Source organism: Zonotrichia albicollis, chromosome 17 (genome assembly GCF_047830755.1).
Source record: "Zonotrichia albicollis isolate bZonAlb1 chromosome 17, bZonAlb1.hap1, whole genome shotgun sequence".
NCBI lineage: Eukaryota > Metazoa > Chordata > Aves > Passeriformes > Passerellidae > Zonotrichia > Zonotrichia albicollis.
Window position 1 is genome coordinate 8633147 of NC_133835.1, and position 27347 is coordinate 8660493.

The window sequence follows — 27347 nt, forward strand, 5'->3', positions numbered from 1 at the left end:
TACCGAGCGGATGTGCGTCACGCGTAGCGGCGCTGAAGCCGGCCCCGCCCCGGTGCCCTGGTGCCCGGAGAAGGGCAGAGCCCCGGTGCCCGGAGAGGGGCAGAGCCCCGCGCTGCCGCCCCGGCTGGGCGCGGCCCTCGCTGGGTCACGGGCAGGGAACCAACGCCCGAGGAGGGAAAAGCTCCCGGTTTGCCGCAGCCCCCCGGAGCACCGGCGGGGAGGCGGCAGCTCCCGGTGCCATCGCCCCGAGCGGGTCCTGCGCCGCCCGGGGTTTTCCTGCCCTTCACCCTTTCCCAAGGACCGGCACCCCTGTTCTTGAGGCTCCCCCTGACTGCTCCCAGCCCACCCGTGAGCAAACAGCCCTTCTGTAAAATTCCCTATAAATGGTAGCAAGTTCTCCCCACGCGCTGGACTGGGACCAGGCTCTGCTGGAAAATTGGCCGAAATTTTGTGTGTTTTCCTCACAAATACTCCGAGGCACTGGCAGCTTGGCTGTGCCACCAAGCCTTCTCCTCCTCCTCCTCGCCAGGATGAAAGTCTGCTGAGGGGCAAAAACTGGTGAAGATTTGAGCACAGTGAAGTGGTGCAGCCCCCCGTTTAGATCTGAGCCATGGGCAGGAGACAGGAGCACAGCAGGGATTAAAACACAAGCCTTTAAATTATTTTCTGAAAATGTCTTTTAAATTTTATATTTTAACTAAAAGAGATCTATTTCAGGAGCGGGGTGATTCATAGTTCCGTGTTTCAGATGGGAAAAGCCTCCTGGGACCCCTCTCTGCGGGCCTGGCCTCCTGCCCGGGATGCTGCCCTCTCCCTGCAGCTGCTGTTCCCAGAGCAGGCACGATGGGCAGCGCAAGGCAGTGTGCCCACACACCCCCCTGCATCCCAGCCTGGCACTGCACAGCTTTCTGCCCCTTTCTGGATCCCAGCTTGGCTTGGGAATCCTCACAAAGCGTAGTGTGGCTGTGCAGAGCGAGATGGGCGGGTCAGGGGCTGCTGTCCCACTGTGGCCACCAGGGAGCCCTTGGGATGGCAGGAGACTGTGCTGGGGCTGGTGGGCACCCAGGGATGGACGGCATTGGGAGCGATGGCCACCCAGGGGTAGACAGCACACAGGGGCCACCCAGAGGCTGATGGCACTGGGACAGCCCCGGAGCGCTCGCTGGAGCAGCTGGTACCGCCGAGACTGGCACCACCTTCCCCAGAGCGGGCCCAGCACAGGCAGCCCCGGGCCCCCTGCCAGCACCTCCTCCCAGCCTCTCTCCTTTCCCAGCGCTCACCGTGGCCCCCCTTGGCCTCTCCTCCCACTCCTCCCATCCTCCAGCACGGCCGCATTTTTCTGGGTTTGAGCTCATTCTTTCCACTCCCCTCTCCGCCGGCTGCCAACTTTCCATGCCGTGGCCCCGCTCCCCCGCCTCCTGCCACAGGGAAACACCGGCTGCAGCTGCGGGAAGAAGCACAGCAGCCAGGACCCCCGTCCCCGGGGTGCAGCCCCCAGCCCCGACGCTGTGTGAACCTCGGCATCGCCTCCAGCAGAGCCTGGAACCGGGAGCTCCAAGGCAGAGCAGCAGGAGCAGAGCAGCAGCAATGCCATGGGCTAAGCAGCATGGCAAAAAAAAAAAAAAAAAAAAAAAAATCTGAGAACCCACGTCCCCATTTCTGAGGGCAAAACTTGGGATTTGCACCTCTGGAGAGATTAGTTTCCCATAGGGACAGGGCACATTCCAGTGTCCCATCTGTGCCAGGCACTGCCAGTGGTTCCCCACGGTCTGCCCACAGAGCGAGTGGAAATTCCCGACCCGAGTAGGAGACACAGCTGATCCTCCCTGGCATCAGGCCCGGGATGCTGAGCAGGTTTGCCCATGGTATCCCAGCTGCTGGATGGCAGCACAGCCTAAAAACAACAGGCAAAGCCCACACAGCTCCAGCATTGCCTCCCTGCGTGCCCGGCGTCATTCCCCGCTGGCTGCAGCCAAGCACGTCCCTTCCTGCTGTGCCATCCTGCCCCCTGCCCCTTCCTGGAGCCACCAAGCACTCAGATCCCTGCCCAGACTGCGGCTCCCACGGTGCCCAGGGCTTTAAACCTGCAGCTCAGCACAGCTCAGCCCTTCCCACAGGCTTTTCCAGAGCTGGGAAATGCAGGGGGCTTCACAGGGGAGGATGCTGGACCAGTGGGTGAGGAACTGGGACCTCCACCAAGGGTGGCCAAAGGAAGGCCTGGACAGAGGGTCTCCCTGCCCCAAGATACTCCAGCTAATGGAGGAGCCACCCAAGGGCTGGCCAGAGCAGGAAGCAGATCCTCAGCTCTGGCATAGGTGAGGAACAGAGCTTCAATCTGACCATGTGGCTCTGGGACGTGGCTCCCCAGGGCAGGGACCCAGCAGAGAACAGCACCTCCCTGATGTGGTTTATTCTGCAGATCAAGGGTTTCCCCATCACACCAGTACAGAGAGAGCACAGAAACACACTGGTGCCAGTGAGACATGGCACAGAGCCCTGGCACAGCAGGGTCAGGGTGCCAGGTGATGCCGCTGGTGCTCCCCTGCCCCCTCTTCCCAGCCAGGCTCCAGGCTGTCCAAGGTGGACAATGCCACGGTGCCCCTGCCAGTCCCAGCTGCCCTGTGCAGGACAGCACTGTGAGTGGGACCTGCCACACTCCTGGTAGCCTCCAGCCCTGCTCTGGGGCACAGCCAGCCCTCACCTCCAGCTCTGCAGGAGCAGCTGTGATCCAAAACCTCACCACTCCAAGTGCAGGTACCCATCCCATCCTCCACTCCACGGACCTGATCCCACTTAATCCCCTCTCCTGGTGGGAATGGCTGGATCCAGAGCACCTTCACATCCCTCAGCACCAGTGGAAACAGCTCCACGTGCTCAGCATCACTGCAGGCCAGTCTGAGCTCTGCACTGGCCACTGGCCACGCTGCTGGCAGAGAGCAGAGTCCCAGCCGGCACGCGGGGAGGGACAGGAGCGCGGCTCTCAGAGCACGGACAGGTCATGGCAGGACTTGGAGCGGACTTTGAGGGCCACTTTGCTGCTGTTCCTGGTCACCAGCCTGTCGAGGAAGTGCCGGGCTCTGCTGGCGAGGCTCTCCTTGTGCTTCTGGCCGGGCGGGGGGTGCAGGTGGGACTTTTTGCCCCCTTGGCGCAGGCGGATCTGCCGCACCACACCCTCGAAGAGCTCGTCCACGTTGTGCTGCAGAACCGCTGACGTCTCGATGAACTTGCAGTCAAAGACAGCAGCACAGGCCTGGCCCTCTGCAAGGGAAGGGCAGGGAGAGGGCACAGCCCTGCTGGCATCTCAGGTGCTGTGGGACGGGCACTGCCACATGCACGGCAGCAGCTGCACGTCCAGGGACAAGGAGACAGATGCAGGGGAAGCAGCTGGGCATGGAGCCCCCTCAGGGGTCTCCACCAGAGCCTTCACCCCTTACTCACCTTCCTCGGACACCTCCCGGCAGCGCACCAGGTCGGTTTTGTTGCCCACCAGGATGATGGGGATGTCCTCGGCCTGGCGCGCCCGGCGCAGGTGGATGCGCAGCTCCGAGGCGCTCTCGAAGCTGTCCCGGTCAGTGACAGAGTAAACAATGATGTAGGCGTTCCCTATCTGCAGGCAGTGGCTGCGGCGCTGGCTCTCCTCATCCTGCCACCACATGGGGAATGAGATGTCACCAATCTGTGGCCATGACCACTTCCAGGGGACAGCAGAGCACCCTGGCACTGATGGGACCTGTCAGAGTGCCCCACAGCCCCTACTCTGTGGTGAACAAGTGTGTTACCCTATTAATTAAATGCAGATTAAAAGCTCTTGATTTTGAGGGGAGTGTTTGGGAGTTTTCCCCTCTATCAACACCAAACTGGTGCTGTGGGTTCAGCCTGGTGGGAGGAGGTGAGGCTGAATCCCCTGGGAATGCCCTGGGACAGTGTGGTGGGTACTGCACCCTGGCACTGCTGGGCAGCGTGGGAATAAGCCATGGTGGAAAAAAAGGGGCCTTTGTTGGGGTGTCACAGTTCTGGGGCACCTCTGGGCATTGCAGGTAAGTGCCAAACACAACTCAGTCCATGTGGGTGCTGCACCCCTGTGCACAGCTTGTGCATTGACCCTGTCCTCACTGCCTGGTGGCACGTACAGGAATGCAGGGGCCTGGCAGAAAGGGAAGGAGGGAGGCAGTGACAGCAGCACTGGTATTTCTGCCCAGGAGATACCTCATGTTCTGGGCATGAGGAATGCCCTATGCCAGGCACTGTTCTCTCCGTTAAAGTGTTCTGGCTGGCAACACTGACTTGTGGATTTACCCAGTTGGATCCTTCAGCCCCATTCCCAAATATTTCCATGCATTTTGAAGTTGGTTATCATATAGGAGCCCACACCAGTGAGAATATGGGGGCCAGCCTCCCATGCCCCGGGAGGATGGGCACAGAGCTGTGCAGAGATGTGACCCCAGCCTGTCTTGCCCAGTGTGTACCCTGTGCTCCAAGGTGGTGAGCCCCAGAAATGGACAGGGAGGGCCCAGGTTGCCCCTCAAAGCACTCAGAGGCCCCAAGACAGCACTTGTGCCCATGCAATGTCCCCCGGGCACATCCCAGCTCTCTCCAACACCCAGCCCCGCCGTACCCGCTGCTCTGACTCCCAGGTGTCCAGCACCAGCAGCGTGGTCTCCTCGCCATCCACGGTCAGCCTGCGCTCGTACGCGACCCCTGCGGGACACCGGGAGGGAGAGCTCGGTCAGTGCCGCCCTTCCCAGCCGGGTCCCGTGCTCCTCCGCCTCGCACGTGGCTTTGTCCCACCACGGGATGCCCCGTAGGTGACCCTGCAGCAGATCCCCCCAGCAGACACCCACCTCCGTGCTGGTCCAGCGGGTCCCTCTCCTGGACGCCGGCGAAGAGGTTGACCAGGCTGGTCTTCCCCACGCCGGGGTCCCCCAGCAGCACCACCCGGTACCGGGGCTCCCTGAGGCGGGGGGAGCCCGCGGAGCCGGGGCAGCCGCTGCCGCGGGGGGCCCTGCCGCCCGGCTCGGAGGCGGTGTGGCCGAGCTGAGGGTGGAAGGGCTCGCTCCGAGAAGCGGCCCCGGAGCCGCCCGGCCGCGGGAGCGGGGTGCTGGCCCTCCGCCGCAGCGGGCTCCTGCTCCCGGGCTGCGTGTTCAGGGTCATCACCAGCACCGAGGGCAGGGGGCCGAAGGGCGGGCAGGGGAGGGGGTGTCGCCCCGAAGGGCACCCGCACCCGGCAGCCCCGAGCGCGCCGCTGCCGCTCCTGGAGCCGCTCCGAGCCGATGGCAACACGGGCACAACTTCCCCGGGACACCCGCCCCGCCGTCCGCCCCGGGCTTTAAGCCCCGGGAGGTGGAGCCCCTCGCCGCTCCGATCCCTCCCCCGCCGGGCACATCCCCGCCCGCGCTGGCCTCGGTCCGGCCCAGCCGCCCTGGCCCGGTCCCTTCGGTCCTCTCGGGGCTTGCGGTGCCGGGGAACGGCGAATTCCCCCGGGAGCCGTGCCTCGGTCATGGGGAGAAAGGTTACATCGGGATGCTGCGGGATGCGCCTCCGCGGGCGGGGGCTGCACCACGCTCCGGGCCTGTGTGGAGCTGCATCGGCCCAGTTCCCGGCCCTGGTCTCACCACCCCAGGCTCAGTTCTGCCAAGAAAGGAGAGAGCTGGGCCCGGTCCGGTCCTGCCCTGCCCTGCTCAAGATGTGCTTTTTCAGGACCTAGAAGCCCCGGCTGTGCAGCTCTGTCTCCAAGATGCAGTGATGGAATACAAGGCTGGGGGTCTCCTGGCACAGGCAATAGCAGGAGCTGTTTTTATTTGAACCTGTCTGTAGATCCCAGACACTGGCAGCACTGTCCCAAAGTGTCCCAGCGTGGGCACTGTTCTGACCCTACAGTGGATCACCAGCCCACCCACAATGGGATATGCTGGCAGAGCCTCATGGCACCAGGGCTGGTCCCAGGACATCCCTCATGATCAGAGCACAGCGATGGGGAGGGCAGGAGTGACAGTAACACCTTTATTGTGCCATAAAACCACATCTGCAAATGCCCAAGGTGCTGAGCAGGATGGGGGGAGGAAGAAGGGCTGAAGGCAATGAAGTCAGCTTGGCATCTCACCCAAGCCTGGCTGCTCCAGGCTCTGGGCTGGCATCAGATGAGTGTTCCTCCTTGGTGGGAGTGCTGAGGACCACCTCAGTACCCAGCACATACCTGAGAGAGAGGAGAGGTAGGAGAGGAAAGCACAGAGGGGAATAAGCCATGTGCTTTGGCTGTTTGGGTGTGAGGAGGAGCAGAAAGAGGAGCAGGGTGACTGCTCAGATGGACTGTGCTCAGAGGTGTCCTGTTCCCTGCATAGCAGTCCTGTCATCAGGGGGCACAATGTGGCTGAGCCTGTGTCAGTTGTGCCACCCTCTCTATGTCTCCAGGATCCTGCACTGGCTGTCAGTGGGGTCAGCCCAAATGCTTGTTCTGGGATCCAGGATCATGCAAGCAGTTAGGGGAGGAGGGAAACCCTTTTAAACCAGGTAAGGGTAGTGCCCAGCTCCTGTTTAGGGTAAACCAGTGCCAAACCTGACCCCCAGTAAACCCAGCAGTATTTTCTCACACCTCATGGTCTGCCACAGTCACTGACCCCTCTGCCAACCACCAAAATCAGTTCCAGCCCAAGCCCTGCTCCACTCCCCTCAGACCACCCTCTGCATGGCAGGCTCAGCCTCGCCAGCCTTCCCGAAGCAGCAGAGCCAGACACAACTCCTGGGCCTCCGAGAGGGAGAAGGAATGAATTCAGCTGCTCTTATTGTCCATCCTGAAAGACAAACAGAAGCAGAGAAAGCCCGCTGGAGCAGCCAGGTACATCTGCTTTCTCGCAGCGGGGACAAGTGCAGCAAGCTGGGCTTGCTCAGAGCTGCCTCATCCATCTCCGTCTCAGCTGAGGACAAACTGTGCATCCAGAGTGTCCCAGCATAGGGCTCAGACCTACCAGCAAAATCCACCCAGAGCCTCTGCAAATGGGAGGATTTTTAAGGAAGGAAAGCTGAAAAGCAGATGGGAATGGATACAAGGGGGTCACAGCTCTTCTGGGCTCCACACGCTGCCAGCAACACGCAGGGACCCAGGGAGGGCCAGCAGGAGCACTGTGCTCCTCTGCATCCTCACGTTCCCAGGATGAGCAACTCGTGGCTGGACTTGCTCTTTCAGGATGCAAGTCCAGTGTCTGGAAGCAAAGGGTTAATTAGCAAAACGAAGGGCTGGTGATGTCGTGTGAAAAGTTGCCGGGAGGTCAGTGGGAAAGGGCTGAGGATGGTGGAGAGGGCTCTGGCACAGGCTCCCGCCTGTCAGGGCGGGTAAGCACCAAATGCCTGACTTGTGATGTTACAGAAACTTTCCACTTGGGCCTTCCTGCTATTTTTAACTCTTCTCCCATCCACCCTCAGTAACCCCAGCCCCACCAGCTGCCGAGGCTAATTAATTCCCCTTTTTTATCATTTTTTTTTTAAACAGAAAAAAATGAAGTTCCACTAATCTATCACGCAGCCACTCGCCTCCTCCCTCCTGACATGTTCCAGGCTTTTCTCCTCCTTCAGCTTGTGCCTCCATAGCTACAGCCATACCTGTCTTGCAGCTAAAACCCAGACCCTGGTGCAGGACATGCAGCCTCCCTTGACACCCACACCACTGCTGCTCTGCTGGGCGAGTGTCTGCCCAACAGGGTGAGATTTTAATGAAAAATAAGCCCTGTGTGGACCTGGGATACAGCAGGAAGGAATGATGCCATGAGCAGACCCCCCCGAGCACAGGTTGCTGTGTGTCACAGGGCTCTCTCCCTCCTGACAGGCTGGTGGGAAGATCCTCCCCACAGAGCAAATGGGATTCATTCTCAGAAATGGAATTGTTTGACATTTATAAGATCAACACAGTGTCTTTAGCCGAGGATGGAAAGCAAAGGTAACATGACTGTATAGACTCATTTCACAGGGATGTGTGCAACCAGCTTCCCAGATTATTTTCCATTGTTTTTTCTATTTCCTGGAGTTCTGCCCTCACTGTGTCCAGCTGGTTCTGACAGCAGGTCTGCACCACTGCCTTCACCCTCTGCTCAGGGAGAAACACAGTCACTGCTGATTCCTCAGAGATGGGAAATGTCTCCTTGCACCAACCCTGACCTTACCCTCAGGCGCTGCTGCTTGCACTGGCAGCACGGAGGAATCTGTCACCGTGCCTGGTGCCATTCCACACAGGAGTGGCTCTGCGAAGCTGAGTGGTGTTCCAGCAGCCAGCTGGGGCCAGGGGCACTATGGAAGAATGGATTTAGTAGGCTGTTGCAGGGGTGATTACCGCTGCTGGTCTATGGAAATCCCTCCCGGCTCGCTCTTTTGTCCATTTGGCAGCTTCTGTGCCTCGCGGGACACCTCTACATCCCATTGATCCTCACCATCCCACCCTCTGCCCTCCGGGACCCATCGCCCTCCAGGAACCCCTCTTCGCTGAGGCCTCTGGGGATGCCCCGTGATCCCCGTGATCCGAGCCGGTCCCCGCGGCGACAGCGGCCGGGCTCGGGGCCGGGCGGGGCCCGGGATCCCGGCAACGGGCGGAAGGGACGCCCCCTGCCGGCTCCGCCCCGCCACCGCACCGGGCCGGGATCACCGGGCCGGGATCCGCCGGTGCTTCCATCTGCGTGTCCGGGATGGAAGCAGCTGTGGCAGCCCGAGCAGCCCGGCGGGACTGGCCCTGGGCTGCTTGAGGAGAGGCCGGGGCCGGGAGGGAGCAGAGGAACGGCTGTCGCGGGGAGCCCGGGTAGAGGCGGGCCCGGTGCACGGGACCAACGGGGATGGACAGAGTTGCTTGACGGCAGGGGAGTTCCGGGATAATGCGCACCCAGCCGGTTGTGCCGGCGCGATGGCAGCTAAGACCGGAGGTGTTTGGGAGCGGCCGAGCAGGTTCTCCCTGCCAGGGCCATGTGGGTGACCCGTGCCGGGCATGACCTCCGGCTGTACCGAGCGGGAACGGCTCGGGGAGGCGCCGCCCGCAGGCAAAGCCGCGGTGGAGAACTGTGCGGTGTTCCCCGCGCAGCGCGGCTCCGGGCCGGCGGGAGGGCAGGCCCCGGTGTCCCGGCTGGCCGCAATGCCGGGGCAGCCGGCAGGGTCGGGACAGGCCACAGTTCCCGCTCAGAGTGCAGGACGGGGAGAGCCCGCGGTGCCCGGCGAGCGGCGGTGCCCGGTGAGCGGCGGTGCCCGGGCGGGTCGGGCGCGGCCCCGCGCCGTCCCCTGTCACCACAGCAACTGGCGGCGGCGGCGCAGCCAATGGGCGCGGCCCCCAGCGGGCCCGCGCGCGGCAGCGACAGCCAATGGGCGCGGCCCCCGGCGGGCAGCCCGCGGTCTCCGGGGCAACAGCCCCGCCGCCGCTGCCCCATTGGTGCCGCCCAGCGGAGGGGGCGGGGCCTGACCGGGAGGGGCGTGGCCCCACCCACGGCGCCGGGTAGCCGCGTGTCCGCCTCGTGGGCTGCGCGTTCCCCGCCCGGCGCCCCCGTCCCCGCCGGGGGCCGACTCACGGGGAGACCCCGCTGGAATGGGTGGCGGGGACGTGTTCACGAAGGCGTCGGTGTTGCCACAGCGCGTGGCGCCGAGCGGTGCCAGCCCTAGTGAGCGGCCCGGGGACTGTTCCGGGCCGGGGCTCTGCCCGGGTGACCGGGAGCAGTGGGTGTCCCGGGAGCCCGGAGGGCCTGCAGGGCAGAGTTCAAGCGCATATTCCGGGGTCTTACTGGCTGTTCCGACCGGTCACACCCATGCACAGGCTCCCGGAGAACCGCGAGGGGTGTGGGTGCTCCCGAGGGTGTGGATGTCAGGGTCACCGGGGACATCGGGGTGCCTAAACCGGGGGAGCGGCGGGTTACTGGCAGGAGCTGGAGCATCCTCAGGTGCGTGCCTGAGGGCACAGAGCTGTACCGGGGTACCGGGATGCTTGTCTGAAGGTACCGGGTGTCACCGGGGGTTCTGCGCTGCTCGGGTCGGGGTACTGGGGGGTGTCGGGTTGCCGTGGGGGCGGTATCGGGGATCAATGTGCCCGGTTACCAGGGGGTAGCGCGGCGTGCCGTGTCTAGCGGGGGGGTACCGGGGAGTACCGGGGTACTGGGGCGTGCCGGGTAGCCGGGCGGTACCGGGGGTACCGGGGCGTGCCGCGCTGCCATTCTCTCCAGCAACCCCTCTCGGAGGGCGCCCATTGGCTGAGCGGGATCTGCCCCCCCGCCCTGCAGCCAATGGGCGGCGGGGGGCGGGGTCGTCCATTGACAGACCCGGCGCGGCGGTGTTTACCGGGGGCGGCGGGGGCGGGGCGCCCGTGTCTATAAGAGCGGCACCGGGGGGCGTGCGGCTCCCGGGCTGCCCGCACCGCCCCCGCGCACCCCCGACCCGCACCTGGACCCGCCGCAACCACCCCTACGCCATTCCCGACCGAAGCATCTGCCGACTTAACCGGAGAGGAATCACCGGGGCGGCGAGGAGAGGAGCAACCCCGGGGCGGAGCCCTCACGGCGTGCAGCATCCCCGAGCCGCTACAGAGCATCCCGGAACATCCTCGAGCCGGCGCCGAACATCCCCGGGTTGGCGTGCAGCATCCCCGAGACGGTACATAGCATCCCGGAGCATTCTTAGACCGGTACCGAGCATCCTCGAGGTGCTACAGAGCATCCTCAGACCGGTACCGAGCATCCTCGAGGTACTACAGAGCATTCCGGAGCATCCTCGGACCGGCGCAGAACATTCCGGGACAGAACCGCTGCAGAGCATCTCCGAGCCGGAGACCACCGGGCCATCTCGGGGCCCTTCCGGAGCATCTCCGCGGCCGCCGCCCCGGCGGAGCCGGCCCCGCCGTGCGCCCCCGGGCCCCGTCGCGGCCGCCTGCGCCCCGCCCCGCCGCCGCCCGCTCCGCACAATGGGGGCGGCGCGGCGCGGCGCGTAGCGGCGGGCGGGGAGGCGGCGGCGGCGGGCAGGGAGGCGACGGCGGGAGGGGAGGAGGAAGAGGCGGAGGCGGCGGCGGGATACCCGGCTCCGGGATGGTGCAGCGCGGCCCGCGGAGCCGGGGCGCGGAGGCTCGGCGGGAGCCCTGCGCCCCGCTGCCCGCCCGTGACACCGAGCCCGCCTGGTGCAAGACGCCGAGCGGGCACATCAAGCGGCCCATGAACGCCTTCATGGTGTGGTCCCAGCACGAGCGCCGCAAGATCATGGACCAGTGGCCCGACATGCACAACGCCGAGATCTCCAAGCGCCTGGGCCGGCGCTGGCAGCTCCTCCACGACTCCGAGAAGATCCCCTTTGTCAGGGAGGCCGAGCGCCTGCGCCTCAAGCACATGGCTGACTACCCCGACTACAAGTACCGGCCTCGGAAAAAGGGCAAGGTGGGCACCGGAGCAGCCCGCCCGCGGCTCCCAGTGAAGATCAAGCCCTCAGTGTTGGGCCGTGTCTCTGGCAGCCGCAGGCAGCCCGCCAAGCTGCCCGCCGGCCCCGACACCCCGCAGGAGCCCGCAGCAGAGGTGCCCGCTGAGGACAGCCCTGTGGTGCCTGGCACGGCCGCCTGGCACCCGGCACCCGACGGGGAGCAGAGCCCCCAGGAGCCCCCTGCACCCCTGAGCCCTACCACACCCTGCCCGGAGCCAGGGCGGTCCCCAGAGAGCGGGTCCCCCTCTCCCATGTCGGCTGGGTCCCCTCCCTCTTCCTTCAGCTCCTCTGACGAGGAGCTGGAGGAGGAGCTGCTGGGGATCATGCCCGGGCGGGCGCCTGCCAGTGCCACCTGTGGTGCCCTGGACTGGTCCGTCTTCGACAAGGACCACGACCTCTACCCGCGGGGAGGCTCCTCGCACTTCGAGTTCCCGGACTATTGCACGCCCGAGGTGACGGAGATGATAGCAGGGGACTGGCTCATGTCCAGCATCTCAGACTTGGTCTTTACCTACTGAGTCCCACGCTCTGCAGGTAACACTCATTTTTATTTTCACCCACAATCAGGTCATATCAAAAAACAACCCAGGAAAAAAAACAAAAAACAAACAAACCGAAACCAGCTGTTTACATGCAGGAATCAGGTATTTTGCCTTGAAGCTGCTGGAAGGCAGAGCCCCTGCTCCCCCCACCCCCTGGCACACACCCATTCTCCATCCGTCTGTCTGTCCGGCTCTCGCCTCGTGCCCGCAGGACGCATGGCCGCCCGCTGCGGTTACTTGCCCGTGAAATGCATCTCATCGGGTTTTCATTGTCACACCCGGCCGCTTTCCCCCACGGCCCCGGCGCTGACAGCCATGGCTGCTCCCGGCCGCTCCCGTCTGTGCCAGCACCGTGTGCCCTCCCGCTCTCCAGGAAGCAGGAGCATCCACGCCACCCCAGCTCTCGGTGCCCGCCCCACCTTCCCCATCCCTCGGAGAATGGCTGATTCCGTTTGCTTTTTGACTGCATTGAACGCATGGCTTCAATTTTCTCCTCTGCCTCTTTGCAGCCCTTGGGGAGGGATGCCGAGCCATGCCAAACTGTCCCTTCCCAGCTCCCTGTTTTGTGAGGGGTCCCTGGTTGGGGGTGCAGTGTCCCACAGCCGTGACTCGTTCCCGGTGGCGTGTGCTCCGCGCCACTCGCTTTGGGAAGAGTGAAGTTGCACACACGTGACGAGCACGTGGGCGCGGGAGGCTGTGTTGTTTCTCTCGCCAGGCAGTTGTGCAGGGAAAGCTGTGCCACCGAGGGGAACCCCTGTCCGGAGTCACCCCAAAATTGTGTGGGGACCAGCCCTTCACTAAGCAGCCAGCCCTCATTTTAACCTTGGAGCCTGTGCCCGTGCAGGACCTGCTGCTGTGGGCTGGCTGACCTTGGCCGGCAGAGCCGGGTGTCACCGTGCCCAGCCGGGTGTCACCGTGCCCAGCCGTGGCACCTGGTGCTGCCGGGATGGCAGGGAGCAGCGTGGAGGGGCAGGGTGGCAGCGAAGGGCAGCTGTGGGAAATCTGCCTTAAGCAACCACCCAAACTGGTCCAAGAGCAGCTGCAGCCGGTGCTGGTGGGCGTGTGGGTGATGCTCTGGCACAGGGCTCCTCCACACAGCACCGCGCTGGGCTCCGCTCGCTGCCAGCCACGCCAAGAGCAGGGAGATGCTGGCAGGGAAGATGCTGCTGCAGCGGCTCCTCCAGCTGGGATTTTCTTTGCTTTTCCTAATGGCTCCTTCCTGCGCCAGCCGCCTCCTCCCACTGCCGGGAGCACGTGGCTGCAGTGCTGGCTCGGCAGCTGCCGCAGGCTGTGCTTGGGGGGCAGGGGCTGCGCTCTGGTACAGCTGTGCTGGGTGGGGACCCCACACATCCCCGGGGACGCGGTCGTGGTTTGGGCTGGCAGCGTCTGCAAGAGCTGGACTGGGCTCGGCAGCAACTGCTGCCTGAAGCAGCCCCTGCAGTCCCCCACGACCCCGATTCCCCAGGGACTCTGGATTTGTGGGGGCCCCTCGGATCCTTCCCTGCCAGTGGGGTGCTGGCAGCAGCAGAGCACCCGCTGCCTGGGGCTCTGCCCCCCTGTTTTGGGGCTGCCGGTTCCCCCAGTCACAGGCTACCCCGTGCCTGCCCCTTGCTGGCAGGCTGGGCCGAGCCGTGACCAGGGGAAGGACATCCCTCCCTCCCTTGTCCTGGCATCCCCCGAGGGTGCCTCGGAGTAGGTGCCTGGCCCTGCTGCTGGAGCTGCTGCTGGCCCTGGCTCAGCCGTGGGGATGGGCACTGCAGCGCAGGGAGAGGTGTGTCCCTGGGCCCTTTGCAGGGATGTTTGATGCCCCCAGCCCAGTCCCCGGGGACCCCTCGAGGCCCCCCGCGATGGTCAGCCATCAGCAGTGTAGATGTGTCGGTGTGTAGCGGTAGCTGTGCGTGTGTGTTGGCATTAGCCACGGTGTTTCGGTACCCCCGTGCGGGTGCCAGCCTGCGGAGCCAGGCGGGCATCACGCATCAGACACGTGTTCCCTGGATAGAGCGCGTCCTCTTCTCTGCGTCCCCTCCCTCCCCGGCCGTCCCCCACCGGATCCAGTCCCGCCCCCAAAGGTGGAAAAGCCAAAAAAGCGCCGGGACAGCCGTGATTCTGGCAGCCTGCTCCCGCCTCACCGCCGCCTCGGGGGGACTTTGCCTTCCCACCCCCTGGGCAGCCCCGCTCCAGGAGCATCTGAAGCCGCCTCCCTTGTGTGAGCCGGGTTTGGGGTTCCATGGGGTCCGGCGGCCCCAGAGCTCTCTAACACACACGGATCTCACCCAGCACCTCGGTGCCTTCTTGGGGTGCACAGCCACCCCGTGCTGTGGCCAGGGCTTCTCAGGGAGGGCGCTGAGGCTGACAGTCACCTGCCCTCCATCCCTGTCCATGGGGAAGCCAAAGCCCCCAGGTACCAGCAAGGCCTGAGGCCACACTGAGGGTCTCGCATCACACGTGTGCTTTGCTGACCCTGCAGCTCAGGGCTCAGCTTCCGTTCCTAGAGGGGACACGGGTCCCAGTGGTCCCCTACGTGCTGTGCATCACCCTGAAGCCAGGGTGATCCCTCCACAGACTGTCAGGCGAAATATTTCCTCAGGAGCAGGTTCTGGGTCGCTGCCAGAACCGGAGCCAGTGCCGGGGTCTCCTGCCCTGGCCGCAAGCACAACATCATCCGCTTTGTCCCCGTCCTCACCCCTGTCCCCCTCCTCGAGTCTCGCCGGGTGTGTTTGTCAGGGAGAACCGTCGTGGACAGTGGTGGATTTTCTGTGCCGTGTGGTTGTAGTGCTTAGAGACCCCCCCAGCGTGCGGCCCCTCCCGCTGCGCCCCCGCTGCCCGGTGCTGGCTGGCGTGCGTGTGCGAGCGTGTGTGCGTGCGCGTGCGGCATCCCGTCATCACTCCAGACAAAGCGAATAATAATAATAATAATAATGATAGTAATAATAAATAATAAAAATAAACCAAACCTCTCTCAGGAAGCAGCTGCCCTGGCGGCGGCCGAGTGGGCCGGGGGTACCCGGAGCTGGCGGGGCCCCGGCGCAGCCTGCAGACGGGCGCCAGCGCTCGGGGTCACCTTTGTAGTGTTGTGTTAGTGAAGGGTCCCTGTGTCTGTTATCTTGGAGAAACAGGATTTTAGCCGAGGGGCAGTGACGACCCCATCAGGGTCCGTCTTGGGGGTGTGTGACATGGCTGGCCCTTGCTCTGCAGAACCTCGGCTAACAATGATCCTGACTGTTGTGATTATGGAATAAAGTGTGTTGGTCTGCTCTCCACGGCTCTGGCTCCTTCTGTGCTGCCTCACTCTTCCCAGGGGAATTTGGGCTATGTGAGGTCTCCAGGGGGATGTGGGATTCCCGATGGCCAGCATCCAGCTTCCAGGCATATCAGTTCCCTCCCTGAGCCCGGTTCCTACGGGCTCTCCTGCAGCCGGGAGGTTCACCCTGATCCGTCGGAGTGGGCTGGGCGTCCCTGGGAGCAGTGTGAGCATGTGCACGTATGTGCACGTATGTGCACGTATGTGCTGTGCACATGCAGCCCCTCGCCCCACCCGAGTGTGTGTGGGCAATCCCGGCGCCGCCCCCGGCTCCGTTCAGCCGGGGAGGGGACCGAGGGTAATCGGGGAGGGGGAACTGGAGAGGGAGGGAACCGGGGGTGCTAATCCAGACCGACAGGAGGGCCCGGGGGGGCCACGGGGTCACGCGCCACTTGCATCACACGCAGACCCCCGCCCCCAGTCTCACCGCAGCTGTTGCCACGGCAACAAGAGGAGCCCGGAGCATCCCCGGGTACCGCCAGCCCCTCCCGCTGCCCTGGCGCTGCCGGGGACCGGGCTGTCCCCGAGGGAGGGAGAAGTGCAGGGGCTGCCCATGCCACGGTGACCCCCCAAGTCTGCAGGCTGCCCCCAGCACCACCCGGGGCTGGGCGGTACCACAGGGGCAGCAACGTTCCAATGTGGTGTCACTGCAGCCCCAGCAATGGGATTCCTCTCTGTGCAGGGCACTGCTGGGAGCAGGGAGGACCATGGGACAGCCACAGTCAGAGCTCACTGGCCATCACCACTGCCCCCATCACTCTGGTAAGGTCAGGGCCACACGGGGCTCTTGTCTAATGTCCAACACGGCCCACACAGGCACATGCACACATTGCCAGCGGCCTGGTTCTGAGTCACATGAGGCAGTGGCCTCTTGGCTACCCCAAAGGTGCCACATACCTCCTGCCACCATTCTTCCAAAGGGTGTTCCTCCCAAAGGGATTCAAGCACTGTTGAGAAAATGGCTCCTGGAGAAGCCACAGGCAATTAAAATCAGCCAGCAGGGCTGCCAGCCTTGAGCCATCCAGACAAAACCACTTCCAGCCTGGCCAAGGCGGCTGCACCACCCCAGCTCAGCAGAGCGTGCCCTCGGAGTTGGGCACCGTGCCCGGGATCTCCTCCTGCAGCCGGGCACCCAGCCTGGGGTACAGGGCAGCCTGGCAGGTCAGGCTATTTCCAGCCCCACGCTGCTGATGGGGGGGACACCCCGGAGAGCCAGAGCACACACAAGGCCTGGCACTGGCCCAGAGGGAGGCAGATGGATGGAGAGCAGTGACCGGGGCACGCACACACCCTTTGGCTCTGCTCCTGCTCCTCTTCCCACGGGGCTGCTGGATGTGAGCTGGCCTGGCCACCACAGGGAAGGTGCCAGTTCTGGGCCCCAGGGTGCAGCAGATCTGGCAGCCCTGGTCTGTGGAGGGCAGGAAGTGTGTTTAGTAACTGTTTATTTTACAGTTTTAGGGCTTGTAGAAATCTCCATTTACAGGGGGTGTATAAGTCTTTGTACAGAGTAACTGAAGCACCCTGGTCTCCTCCCAGGCCTTTCTCCCCCCACTGGGAACAACACAAGAACTAAAGTGCATCATGGCCAGGGAATGAAGGGGCTGCAGGGGCTTCTCTGGGGGGCTCCAGCCATCCCCTCCTTCAGTGTAGTGTACAGAGCAGTCCTGGGCCCTCCAGCAGCATTCCCAGGTCACTGCACTCTCCTGCACCGATGGTTTCTAAAGTGCTAAGTGGCGCAGCCCCCAGTCCTGTTCTGCTGCTCTGGGGGTGCCAAGGGGCCAGGAATGGGCTCTGCCTTCAGCCACACTGAAGGAGGAGGAGCCCCTGAGCAGCCCCAGGTCCCTCCAAGGCCACTGGCACCACTGAGGAGAGGAGGGAACAGGTCTTGCTGCCTGCCTGGACAAGGGCAGTTTCACTCACTGCACATTTCACCTGCAGAGGCAAAGGGAACTCCTGCTCAGAGCTTCATGGGAACACAAGTTAGAAATGAGAACTGCCCACCTGCCCTCAGGCCAGAAAGGCACATCCCTTCCATAAGCAAGGGCCCGTGGGGCAAACCAAACACACCCAGGGCGGTTATGGACCAAGATGGGTGGGAGTGGGGGGTGCTGAGCTTTGCAGGGCATGAGTTCTCTTCTCTATCCCAAAATCCCTTCCACCAACACCTCCTTCTCAGGTGTGCAGCCCCTGGGCATGGCACAGATGGCTTTGGGCACAACAGAGCAATGATGGGGCAGCGGGAGGGAGCCATGAGAGACAGGTAAGGACACTTGAGGGAGATTTAGCAGCTTGGGGGAGAGGTAGAGGCATAGAGTGTCTATTGGCTCTGTCTCAGTGGGACACTCAGCTGTCTAGAAGGATTTGCTGCTTAGCTTGAAGGGCAGGGAGTGCTGGGACTGCCAATGGAACCGGTGGGGAGATGGGAGCTATGCAGGGGTCAGGGTGCCCTTTCTGGGAAACCCCTCATGTTATTTCCAGAGGTCATGCTGAAGCCTGATCAGCTGGTGGGGGAGGTTTTTGTCACATTTCCTAGTGCAACAACTTCTATCCTGTGTAAAGTGTTTCACAAGGTGGAGAAAGCCTCTCTCCCTGTGGGCATGGTAATGTCCACTTCCAGAGCTATTAAAGAAGTCTGCAAAGGGTGTTTACAGTGCCACTAAGGCTTGTGGTAGCATAACCTGGCACATGACAGTGCACACCCTTGGCAGGGTGACCACACTCGTGCTCACTTCACTGACCCCAGACATGGTCACAGTACTGCCAGCACAGCAGTGGCAGTGCCTGAAGCTGGGGGGAGCTAAGGTCTGCTCCTGGCCCCTACAAACAGATCAGGCTGCAAAAATGTGGAAGCAAAAAGAGCCAGGGAGTGTTACACACTGAAGAGAAGCTGAGAGCATTGTGCTGGCCAGGGTGTGGGAAAGGTCTGGCTCTGCTCAGAGGGTGCCCAGAGGACAGGGGAGAGCTGGAGCACCGGCAAAGCTGAAGGCAGATCGTGGGGCACACTGGAGCAATGAAGAGCCAAAGGGCTGCCCTGTTCCTCAGGAGTGCAGTGCCCTCTACCCTCACACACGCAAGCACCCAGAACAAACCCTGGTGGACACTCCTCCAGGCAAAGATCTGCTCTCACTCCCACTAGTTCTCCCCAGTGGAGGATCATTTGGGCACAGCCCACACACAGCTCTCCCTCTGTACAGTCACCTGAGCACAGCCTGAACAGCCAAATTTGTCCATACCTCTGGTTCCTCAGGAGACAGTAGGAGTGCCTGTCTGCTCACCCTTGCACAGGGAGAGGGGAACAAGGTGAGCATGGTGTGGGGAACCATCCTGCTGGGCTGGTTCCCTCAGCCTCTGTCATAAAGGCCAAAAGCGTTACTGGACGCAGTAAGAATAAAAAAAAATCTTCAGACAGGTCGTTTCTGGGCACGTCCTTCATCACACATCAGCCCTTCCTGCTGGGGGTAGATGCAGTGACAGCAAAGGCCCTTCCTCCGGCTTCAGGGGAAAATCTGCAGCTGAAACTTGGGTGCCCACTCCAGTGCACTCTTCACCATGGCCAGGGCAGCTGCTCCCAGGGCCACCGTCAGCCCCATCACTGCCAGCTTGACAAAGCGGTTGGTCCGGGGCTTTGTCAAGAAGGATTTTGTCCTCTCCTCCCCCCGGAGCCGCTCCTCCCCTCGGAGCCGCTCTCTGAAGCGTTGCCTCAACACAGTGTCTGGTCTCTGCTGCACTGACGCCAACTCAAAGTCCTTAAAAGTGGAAGCCGCAGTTCTGCAAGAGAAGGAACAGGTCAAGGAGTGTCCCCTGCTCACCCCTGGGAGCAGCCTCTGGTCAGGAAGATCCCCACAGGGAGGCCAGGCCTGGCAGGGGGATGCAGGGAGCACGCGGGCTGCCCAGCACTCACCGTTCCGCCTGAGCTGCCTGAGCTGCCTCCTTGGCGAGCTCGGATGGTGGGAACTGGACAAAAAGGTCCCCGGCTTTGCTGATCAGGGACTCATAGGGAAGGTCCTGTGGGATCTGGGACAGGAGGTGGTGCACAGAGGCCATGTCACACTCACAGTCCAGAACTTCCTGCTCCCGGTGCAGCACGATCTGCAGAGGAGTGAGAGGAGGACAGACAAGGAAGTGGGGACAACTCCTTGGCAGATGTTGGCACTTGTTTCAGAGCCAGAAGAAAAAAAAAAACACTTCCACCTGAAAGATCTTCTTCAAGAGGACACACTGCAGTGAAGCATTCATTGGGAACAGAAATGCCAAACCCCTTCTGAGACTCTGAGGCCATGGAAGCCTCTTTCAGGGCACTTAGGTCTGTCTGCTGAGCAGAGCCTGCTATTGGCAGGTTGGAGATGGGGGCAGAAGCTCAGCAGGGTTTCACTTCATGACTTGCCCTCTGCTATAGGAGGATGGGCAGGATGGAGGCATGAGAGGAAACAAAAACACTGTGTCCTGCTGCCTCCACAGCACTGAACTGTAACAGCCTGCATATTTGGACACCCTCAGGCTGCCCTGAGTTTCCCTGGATCCCACTTGCCCTTCACCATCACCAAGGACATCAGTGCACCAGCACTGGGTTTGCCAGCCTCCCTCTGCAGCCCCAAACTCCTATCACCTCAGAACAGCTCATTTAATCCCTGACCATTCCATCAATACCTACCACAGCTGCAAAGTAAATGGGCATCAGTGGGTGGCAGGCCAGGAAGAAGTCATATAATCGCACAACGTGCCTGAAGTCAGACAAAACGTGGCCAAACCAGGTGATCAGCCAGCTGAGAGCAAAGATGGTTCCCACCTCCGCACTACACACAGAAAGAGCATGAGGTCAGCCTGGAAACAGGGATGAAATGCTCCCAAGCCAGCCCTGTGCTGCACAGCCATGCCTGGGGAAATAGAACTGGCTGTCAGTGGAGCACTGAACCCCTCCAGGAGCAGGAACTGCACCTCTGACAGAAAAAATTGTTTATCCCCTGTGCCACCCATGTGGCAAAGTGCTGCCACTACTTGTGTCACATCCAGTGGGGGCCACAGCAGAAGCCAAATGCTGCTTTCAGGAGACCCTGAATGTGTCATGTATCATGGCACTGTCTGGCTTGCTGGCCTGAGGGCAACCAAAGTCCTGCAGCACAGACTGATGTGTGGGTTCCTTCCTACCCTGAGGGCTTACTAATTCTGGGAGTTTGCAATCAGAGTTGGTACCCAAGGACATTCTGGCTGTGAAAAAAACCAAACACCTGCCCAAAAAACGGCTCTGAACTGACTCTTCCCATTCACCTTCCTGCTTCTGGTTTGATCTGCCCACACTTGTGTGTCCCTAATGCAAAACCTGGGAATTATCCCCAGAACTAGCAAGGTCCCACCAGCCACACAAGTGGAAGCAGTGAAGCAGTTGTAGCATTTGTACAACATTGTCCCCAAATCCCCAGCCCCACCAACACAGACTGCAGACAAATGGGCTGAAGATGGCACCATGTAACACTCCTCCAGACAGGCATCACAGGTTTGAGCCTGCTCAGAAATGAGTGCCACATGCCTTTGGGGTGCCAACATCAGTTGTTGACTCCCTGAGGAAGCCACTGTGGTGCTGGGGATGTGTGGGTGAAAATGGCCCTGTGAGCAGTAACCAGGAGAGCCAGGAGGCTCCAAGGGAACATTTGCATACCTCTGCATGAAGTCATGCACCTCAGGGTTCACCTGGTCTATGATGGGCATCAGGTAATTTAAGATGTGCTTGGTATTATCCATTGTTGAGTCCATAAAATCCCTGAGGAAAGATTTAAAAGAAGCTTTGTCAACATCAGCGAGCTGCCCCTCTAGGGAGGCAGCAGAGGTGAAGCACATGCAATAAACAGCCTTGCTGGCAGGGTGGCCCCAGCCCCAAGGAATTCTGTCCCTTTGGAGCAGCCTCCTTCCAGCTTGTCTGGGACACACAGGGCTGACCTGCACACAGAACCCAGACCATCACACTGCTGTCAGCTGACACTTCTTATTTTGCTGCAGTGCACACAAGAACTGTAAAGCCTTTCCAGTACCCAAAATCTGACTCCTGCCTGGGAGAGGAGAGATAATCCCTCCAAACCACACAAGCTGGAACCTTGCTCTTATTTCAGTGCACAAACACGAAAGACTCTTTGTGTGGGGCACAGGACACTGGTGGTACAGACCAAGAACAAGTGGGAGGCAGGAGCTGAGCCAGCCCACAGGACTGGAGAGGCCCTGACAGCCACACAACCATGGATAATGCATGTGTGTTGGCTACAAATTAACTGACAGCCTTCAATTATCCCTTCCCCAGGGCACAGCTCCCTGCAAAGCCACGTGCTGTTGTGTGGTCAGGCTGCTCTCAGGCACCCTCTGGGCACAGGCAGCACAGGCAGCTGCTTTAACCCAAGGCTCTGCCTTCCCAGCTCCCCTTCCTCTGCCTGCACAGATGTCCCCACAGCCTGAGGACACAAAGTTGGCTCCTCTCCTCCCACTGAGTACCTGAGATGATGTGTTGAGAGCTTCTCCACCAGTGCTGTGGCCAGCCTGTCCCCCACCACCAGCAGGAAGGTGACCACGATGTCATGGTAGCCCTGGTAGTAGTGCAGCTGGGGGTTGCGCTGCAGGACGTGCAGGATGATATCGATGAGCTCCTCCTGCAATCCTTCCCTCTGGTCATCTGGCATCCCTGTGGGAGGAACAGCAGAGGTGGCACAGCTGTGGCACCCACCAGTGCCTGCTGTGGGGTGCAAGGAGAGCACCTGTGTGTGCTGCATAAGGGGAGGGTGGTAAAACTGGCAGAAAAAACTATCCAAAGCCCTAATTGTCTCCCAAACCTCTGCAGGACCAGGGGAATCTGGCCAGTTGCTGAGGTTTAATCTTTAGATCTTCCTTATCTGCAAGGAAGCCACTGTGGAGGACAGGAGCAGGGTTCACAGATGTTTGCACAGTGCTGCTGTGAACAGAGAATTGTTCTACACATCCAGCACAGATGAGGATGTTTTAGCAATTTTTAATTTCCCAGGAGTTCTGGAAAAAAATTCAACAGGACCCATTTTTACAGAAACTATGCCAACTGCATCAGACTGAGAGGCCTCCACCAGCACAACTTTCTATCAGTCCCCTGCTAACAGCACGTGTTCAGGGACAGGATGTCACAGGGAAAACATTGTTCCTGCCTTGCACAGCTGCAGCCAGTTTCTGGCAGCCCTTGTCAACAGATAAAACACCCAAAGGCCAAGCAGAGAGTCCCAGCAGAGATCCTGCAATGACAAAGTTCTCCTTTTCCTCTGCTTCTCTAATGTGGCTAAAAATAGGCAGGAGGCTGCCATTCAAGGGCAAAAAAATCCGTAGGAGCAGAGCCTCCAGGAATCAGGCCTGCACACAGCATCCATGCCTGCAAGAATCAGAGTGAATCAAGTGTTTATACAAAATAAAAGTGGCAGAAGGGGGAGGCAGATTCTGGCCAGAAATAACGACTGCTCTGCACAGAGAGCTGCTGGATTTAGCATTTTATAAATAACACAAGGCACCAGCCTCCCATCAGAACTAAACAACTGCAAAACCATTTTGCTTCTAAATGTTTTAAGTTCTGTTAAATTTGGTGCAAGAACCTGATTTTGAGACTGCTTTATACCAGCGGTTGTTCTAAGCACAGACAAACCCGCCTTCCCTGCCCCTGAGCAAGACCATGGACTAAAATAAACTGAAGCACATGGCACATTTCTCAAGCTTTCCATCTGTCCTAATCTCAACAGGTCATGGTGCACAAGATCCATGCAGGATCCATCCTCTCTCTGCTGCAACTGTCTGCCAATAGCAGCCTCCTGGCAGAGGGGCACAGTGGAGTAGGGGAAGTGGAACGTTGGAAAAGCCACATCAAAAACCATCTGTGCAGAGACAGCTGAAGGAAACTGATGGCTGCAGAAGGGCTTCACTGGGAGCTCACATGCAAAACGTTTTCTAGAGGTCAGGCCCTTGGAGTAATAATGGAATGTCACCTTCTGCAGTGTCCCAGGGAGGTGTGGGCCAGGAGAGCCCCACGGCAGAGAGGGAAGAGCAGAACCCCCCTCACCTGGCGGGAAGCGGCGCAGGGACCGCCGCACATCCAGCAGCACCTGCTGGTAATCCTTGTTGTCCTCTCGCAGCTCCTTCCTGGCTGAGGAAAAGAGGAACAGGATTAACATGAAGCACTGCAATGGTCCTGGGGAAAGAGTGAGGTGAGGGAGCTGGGAAGATCCCTGCTCAATGTGGACATGAAGTTGCACACACCCCCTACTCCATCGTATATCCCCTTTTTCATGACACCTCAGTCCTGTCTCTGCACTTTCATTGCCACACTCTGGCACTAACAGCAAATGAGACAATTATTTCTTTAGACAACACATGTTAAAATGCTTAAACTGACAGCAGCACTCCCAGTACTCCTAGAAACATCTCTGCTCCACAGTTTTCCTGTGCAATTCAAAGTGTACTCAGCAGCAGCACTGGAGGAGTGCTGTGGAGACCATAAAGAATCATTTATAAAATAGAAACACTTCAGAGGAAAATCTCACCCAGGGTTAGCTAAGGCAGTTAAAATAGAAAAGTTCAGTGAGCCAGCAAATTCCTTCTATGTGATCACGCAAAGTTAAATCTTGTCTTCCAGCAGCTCTGGTCAACTCACATCACCCTAATGCCACCCGGCTCTGGACTGAGGTGGGGGGATGCACATTTCCAAACAACCACAGAATCAAGAACAACAAAATCTGTCCTGGGTGACTCTAAAGCTACAGGACCTAGAGCTCCTGCACTGCTAAGGTTTAACAACCATGTGGGTACTTCACCAGGAAGGTTGTTGCCCCTGTGCCTGTTCTGACCAAAAAACCACATGTGCTTCACACAACAAACTGCTGCCTAGGAGAGACATATTAGGAGAATTTTGGCCACACCAGGGCTCAGCACAGCCACCTCTTCATGGGAGCAAAACAAATCAAGTCTGATTCTTTCTGCTGCATGTGAACTTACATATGTCAGCTAATACTCAGGGCCACACTGACTGCATCCACAATGAACTGATTCCATGACTATCACTAAAGAAAACAACAAATGTTGTTTTTAGAAGTCATGTATTGTTTACATACAACCCAGTATTGGTGCTGCAGTGAGTCCCCTTTGTACACGAGCTTAGTGGGAAATACAACACACACAGGGAAAAGACAGGTCAGAAAGCACGTCCCTCCTCTAGGGACAAAGTTCACTGAGCTGTTCCTCCCAAGCAGGTGAGCCCAGGCTGTTCCATACCTGGAAGAGGGGGCAGGTCATCTGTGTTAACACTGAGCAGCTTTGGCCACACTTTGCGCCGGATCTCGTCGGTGAGCAGCCCGCCCTCGCTGATCGCCATCCGCCTCAGCTTTGCCACGTTGATGGGGTCGCTGTTCAGAGCCTGGTAAATCTCTGCCACTTTTCTTTTCTTCTTAGCATCAAAGTCTGCAAAAGGTCACGGAGACATGAGCTGACAGGCAGTGGCAGCACACAGTGGGGGCTAGCAATAGGCACTCACAGTGATGTCACACACACACATGGGAGATGACACAGGACAGTCACCGCACTGTCAGGACAGGGAGGACTCTGGGGGAGACCCCTCCAGCTGAGTGTCCCCATTTCTGCAGGCTCAGCAATTGGGAGCACCTCAAAGGGCACTCTCACCGCTTCCCTGTTCTGGGGGTCCCACTGTGGAGGGCAAATGCTGCTCCTCCTGACACTGGAGCCACCACCAGTGCCCAGACAGAGCCCTTGGCTCCTGTCCTTCCCAACGGCTCACGGCTCCACACAGGATCAAGACAGCCCTGCAAACCCGTCCTGAAACTCTTTGCTCTCTGATGCAACTGCCAGCTCAGATGTCAAGTGTTTCCTAAGATCAGCACTTAGGAAAGTGTTCAGAAAAAGCATTCCCAAAACTGTGTTCCTACCGACTCCCAGGTGCAGCCGTCCTAGGAAGAAGCCTGAGTATTTCCACTGACAGCAACAGACACAAGAAAGGACATAATTATACCAGAGTTAAAGAATCAAAAGCACATTGACTTGTCCTACAACAAACACATACCTGCCAGCCATCAGTACACACACAGCTCAGCCAGTAGGGAATAATTCCCACTGTTTTGAGGAGCACAGGAACTCAGGGCAGGGAGGGAAGGGGTAACACAAAAAGCATACAGTGCTCGGGTTAGACACACTTACAGGACACCAGAGAGCTTCCCAGGGAGCGGAGAAGGGACACTACTTCACACCACATGGTGGAATTTGTCACCGCTGCCTCATGTGAGGAAAGAGAGAAGCAGCCGAGAGCCACTCGATATCCCACACTGGAGGAGTTCCCAGTAAGGAGGCTTTGCTGAGCAGCTGTGGGACTGGAGTGCAGGATGAGGCCACAAACGCTGCCTTTCCCTAAAGGCTTTTCCCATACATGCAACAACTCTTAGGATCCAAACAGGATTCGTTCTACAAGGGACGTGTCCAAATAGGATTTGGGGTGGGAGGAATTCAAAGGATTCCGATGGAGAAACAGCTGTTTCCCAAGGCCCTGCCCTCCCGGCAGATAGGGGAGCTCGTTCCTCTGCCCACGTGGCACCTCAGCCACTGCCCCGGCCCTGATCCTGCGAGCTCCTGGCTGGAAGTGCCGCTCTCAGCGAGGTCTGAAGGCAGCCGGCAGGTCGGCAGGCTGTTCACACACACGGACGCTAAGTAGGTCGAGCAGTGGATGCTGTTCCTTCTCAAAGACCCTTTTAAAACACTTCTTGGATCAAAACAAGCTGTAACAGCCTAGGACAGAGCTCCACCTCCCTCCGAATTCCAAGATCCTGGTAACATTAAATCTGCTATCGCTCACACAGTGACTACAGTTTCTTTTCTTTCCTTTCCGGTCTCTTGTGCAAGCAGAGTTATTTGCACAACAGAAGGCAGCTCTGCTCAGCCGGTTCCCTATGCCCAGCCAGTTCCCTACCCCCAGCTGTTCCTGATCCCCTGCCACACGCACACACTGGGCTGTCACATACCGATGCCTCGGGAAGGAGGAGACAAAGCCTACGGGAGAAAGAACTGTTCACACACAAAGAACTTAAGGACTAGTGGCAAGGAAGAAGCAAATCTTGCGGGCTCCTCCTCCTCTCAAACTTACTAATAAAGACCGCAATATTTACACTTTTCAAACACACAGGGGACAATAGCTGCGAGTATTACCAAAATCAGTGCATTGTAAAAAATGTTTTATGCAACCACAAGACTTAACTCGCAGGTTCACCCTAGGAAGAAGAGACACAAACGCAAGGTGAGGGCGGTCTAAAACCCAGATGAGTCCGTCGGCGGTTCTGCACCGCTGCAGGCACCGGGCACCGACACACGGCCTCGCCAGCTCTGGCCAGCCCGGCGCTGCCGCAGAGCCCCCGGTCACTGCCGGGGACCGCCCTGGGGTATCAACCGGGCCCGGCTGGTTCCTGCCCGCCCGAGCCCGTGCGGCCGCACAGCCGCGGGGTGGGCCGGGCCCTTCGCTCGGTGCCGGGACCCCCGGGACCCCCAGCGCCTCTGGCCGCTCCCGCGGGGCGCCTCCGAGCGCAGCGCCGGCCCCGCCCCGCCGCCAGGGGGCGCCGCCGCGCCCGCAGGGGGCGCTCCAGCCCCCGCCCCCTCAGCGGAACCACCGCCCCCCGCCCGCCGGGCCCGGCCCAGCCCGTACCGTGGCCGCCGACGCCGTTGCGCGGCGGGCTCTGCCGGCCCATGTTCCCGGGCGCTGCGGCGCATTCCGGGCCGGACACCGGACCGGACCGGGCCGGGGCTCCGCGCTCCCCGCGCCGTCCGGTCCCGTCCCGCCCCCGCCCGCTCCCCCCGCCCCCCGCCCGCCGGCGCGCGGGCGGTACGTCACGGCGCCGCAGTGCGCAGGCGCGGCGCCGCCAGGCGAGTCACACGGGCGGAGGCAGCCGCGCATGCGCGAAAGGGGGCGCGCGGTCTGGCTGCGTTCGCCCCGAGCGTGCCTCAGGGGCTGCTTAAAACCCACAAAAACCAACCCCGAACCCTCCCCGATGGGCCCCGACGGGCCATTCCCAGCGCTGCCGGGGGCGGGTAACGCACCCACAATGGTGCTGCACACA

The 27347-nt window shown here is 60.4% G+C and overlaps 3 protein-coding genes across 4 annotated transcripts; 1 reads left to right on the plus strand and 2 right to left on the minus strand.

Annotated features, from left to right (window-relative positions):
• Positions 1-3: 3 nt before the first annotated feature.
• REM1 (RRAD and GEM like GTPase 1) lies at positions 4-5982 on the minus strand. The gene is made up of 4 exons (XM_074553712.1): positions 4842-5982; positions 4616-4698; positions 3439-3643; positions 4-3258 (listed from the first exon to the last, which is right to left on the minus strand). Exons 1-4 carry the CDS (start codon positions 5497-5499, stop codon positions 2981-2983), a joined length of 1224 nt encoding a protein of 407 aa, XP_074409813.1. The 5' UTR covers positions 5500-5982; the 3' UTR covers positions 4-2980.
• Positions 5983-10245: 4263 nt separating this feature from the next.
• Positions 10246-15209, plus strand: SOX12 (SRY-box transcription factor 12). The gene has a single exon (XM_074553728.1). It carries the CDS (start codon positions 11031-11033, stop codon positions 11928-11930), a length of 900 nt encoding a protein of 299 aa, XP_074409829.1. The 5' UTR covers positions 10246-11030; the 3' UTR covers positions 11931-15209.
• A 1471-nt stretch (positions 15210-16680) lies between these two features.
• Positions 16681-27098, minus strand: TBC1D20 (TBC1 domain family member 20). 2 transcript variants are annotated; one of them, XM_074553713.1, is made up of 8 exons: positions 26936-27098; positions 24511-24696; positions 23303-23386; positions 21730-21916; positions 20909-21010; positions 19907-20048; positions 19157-19344; positions 16681-19023 (listed from the first exon to the last, which is right to left on the minus strand). In XM_074553713.1, the coding sequence occupies exons 1-8, from the start codon at positions 26976-26978 to the stop codon at positions 18750-18752; spliced, it is 1206 nt and encodes a 401-aa protein (XP_074409814.1). In that variant the 5' UTR covers positions 26979-27098; the 3' UTR covers positions 16681-18749. The 2 variants fall into 2 exon arrangements, with proteins under 2 accessions (XP_074409814.1, XP_014125509.2); XM_014270034.3 differs by lacking the exon at positions 26936-27098 and adding an exon at positions 25447-25516.
• Positions 27099-27347: the final 249 nt, after the last annotated feature.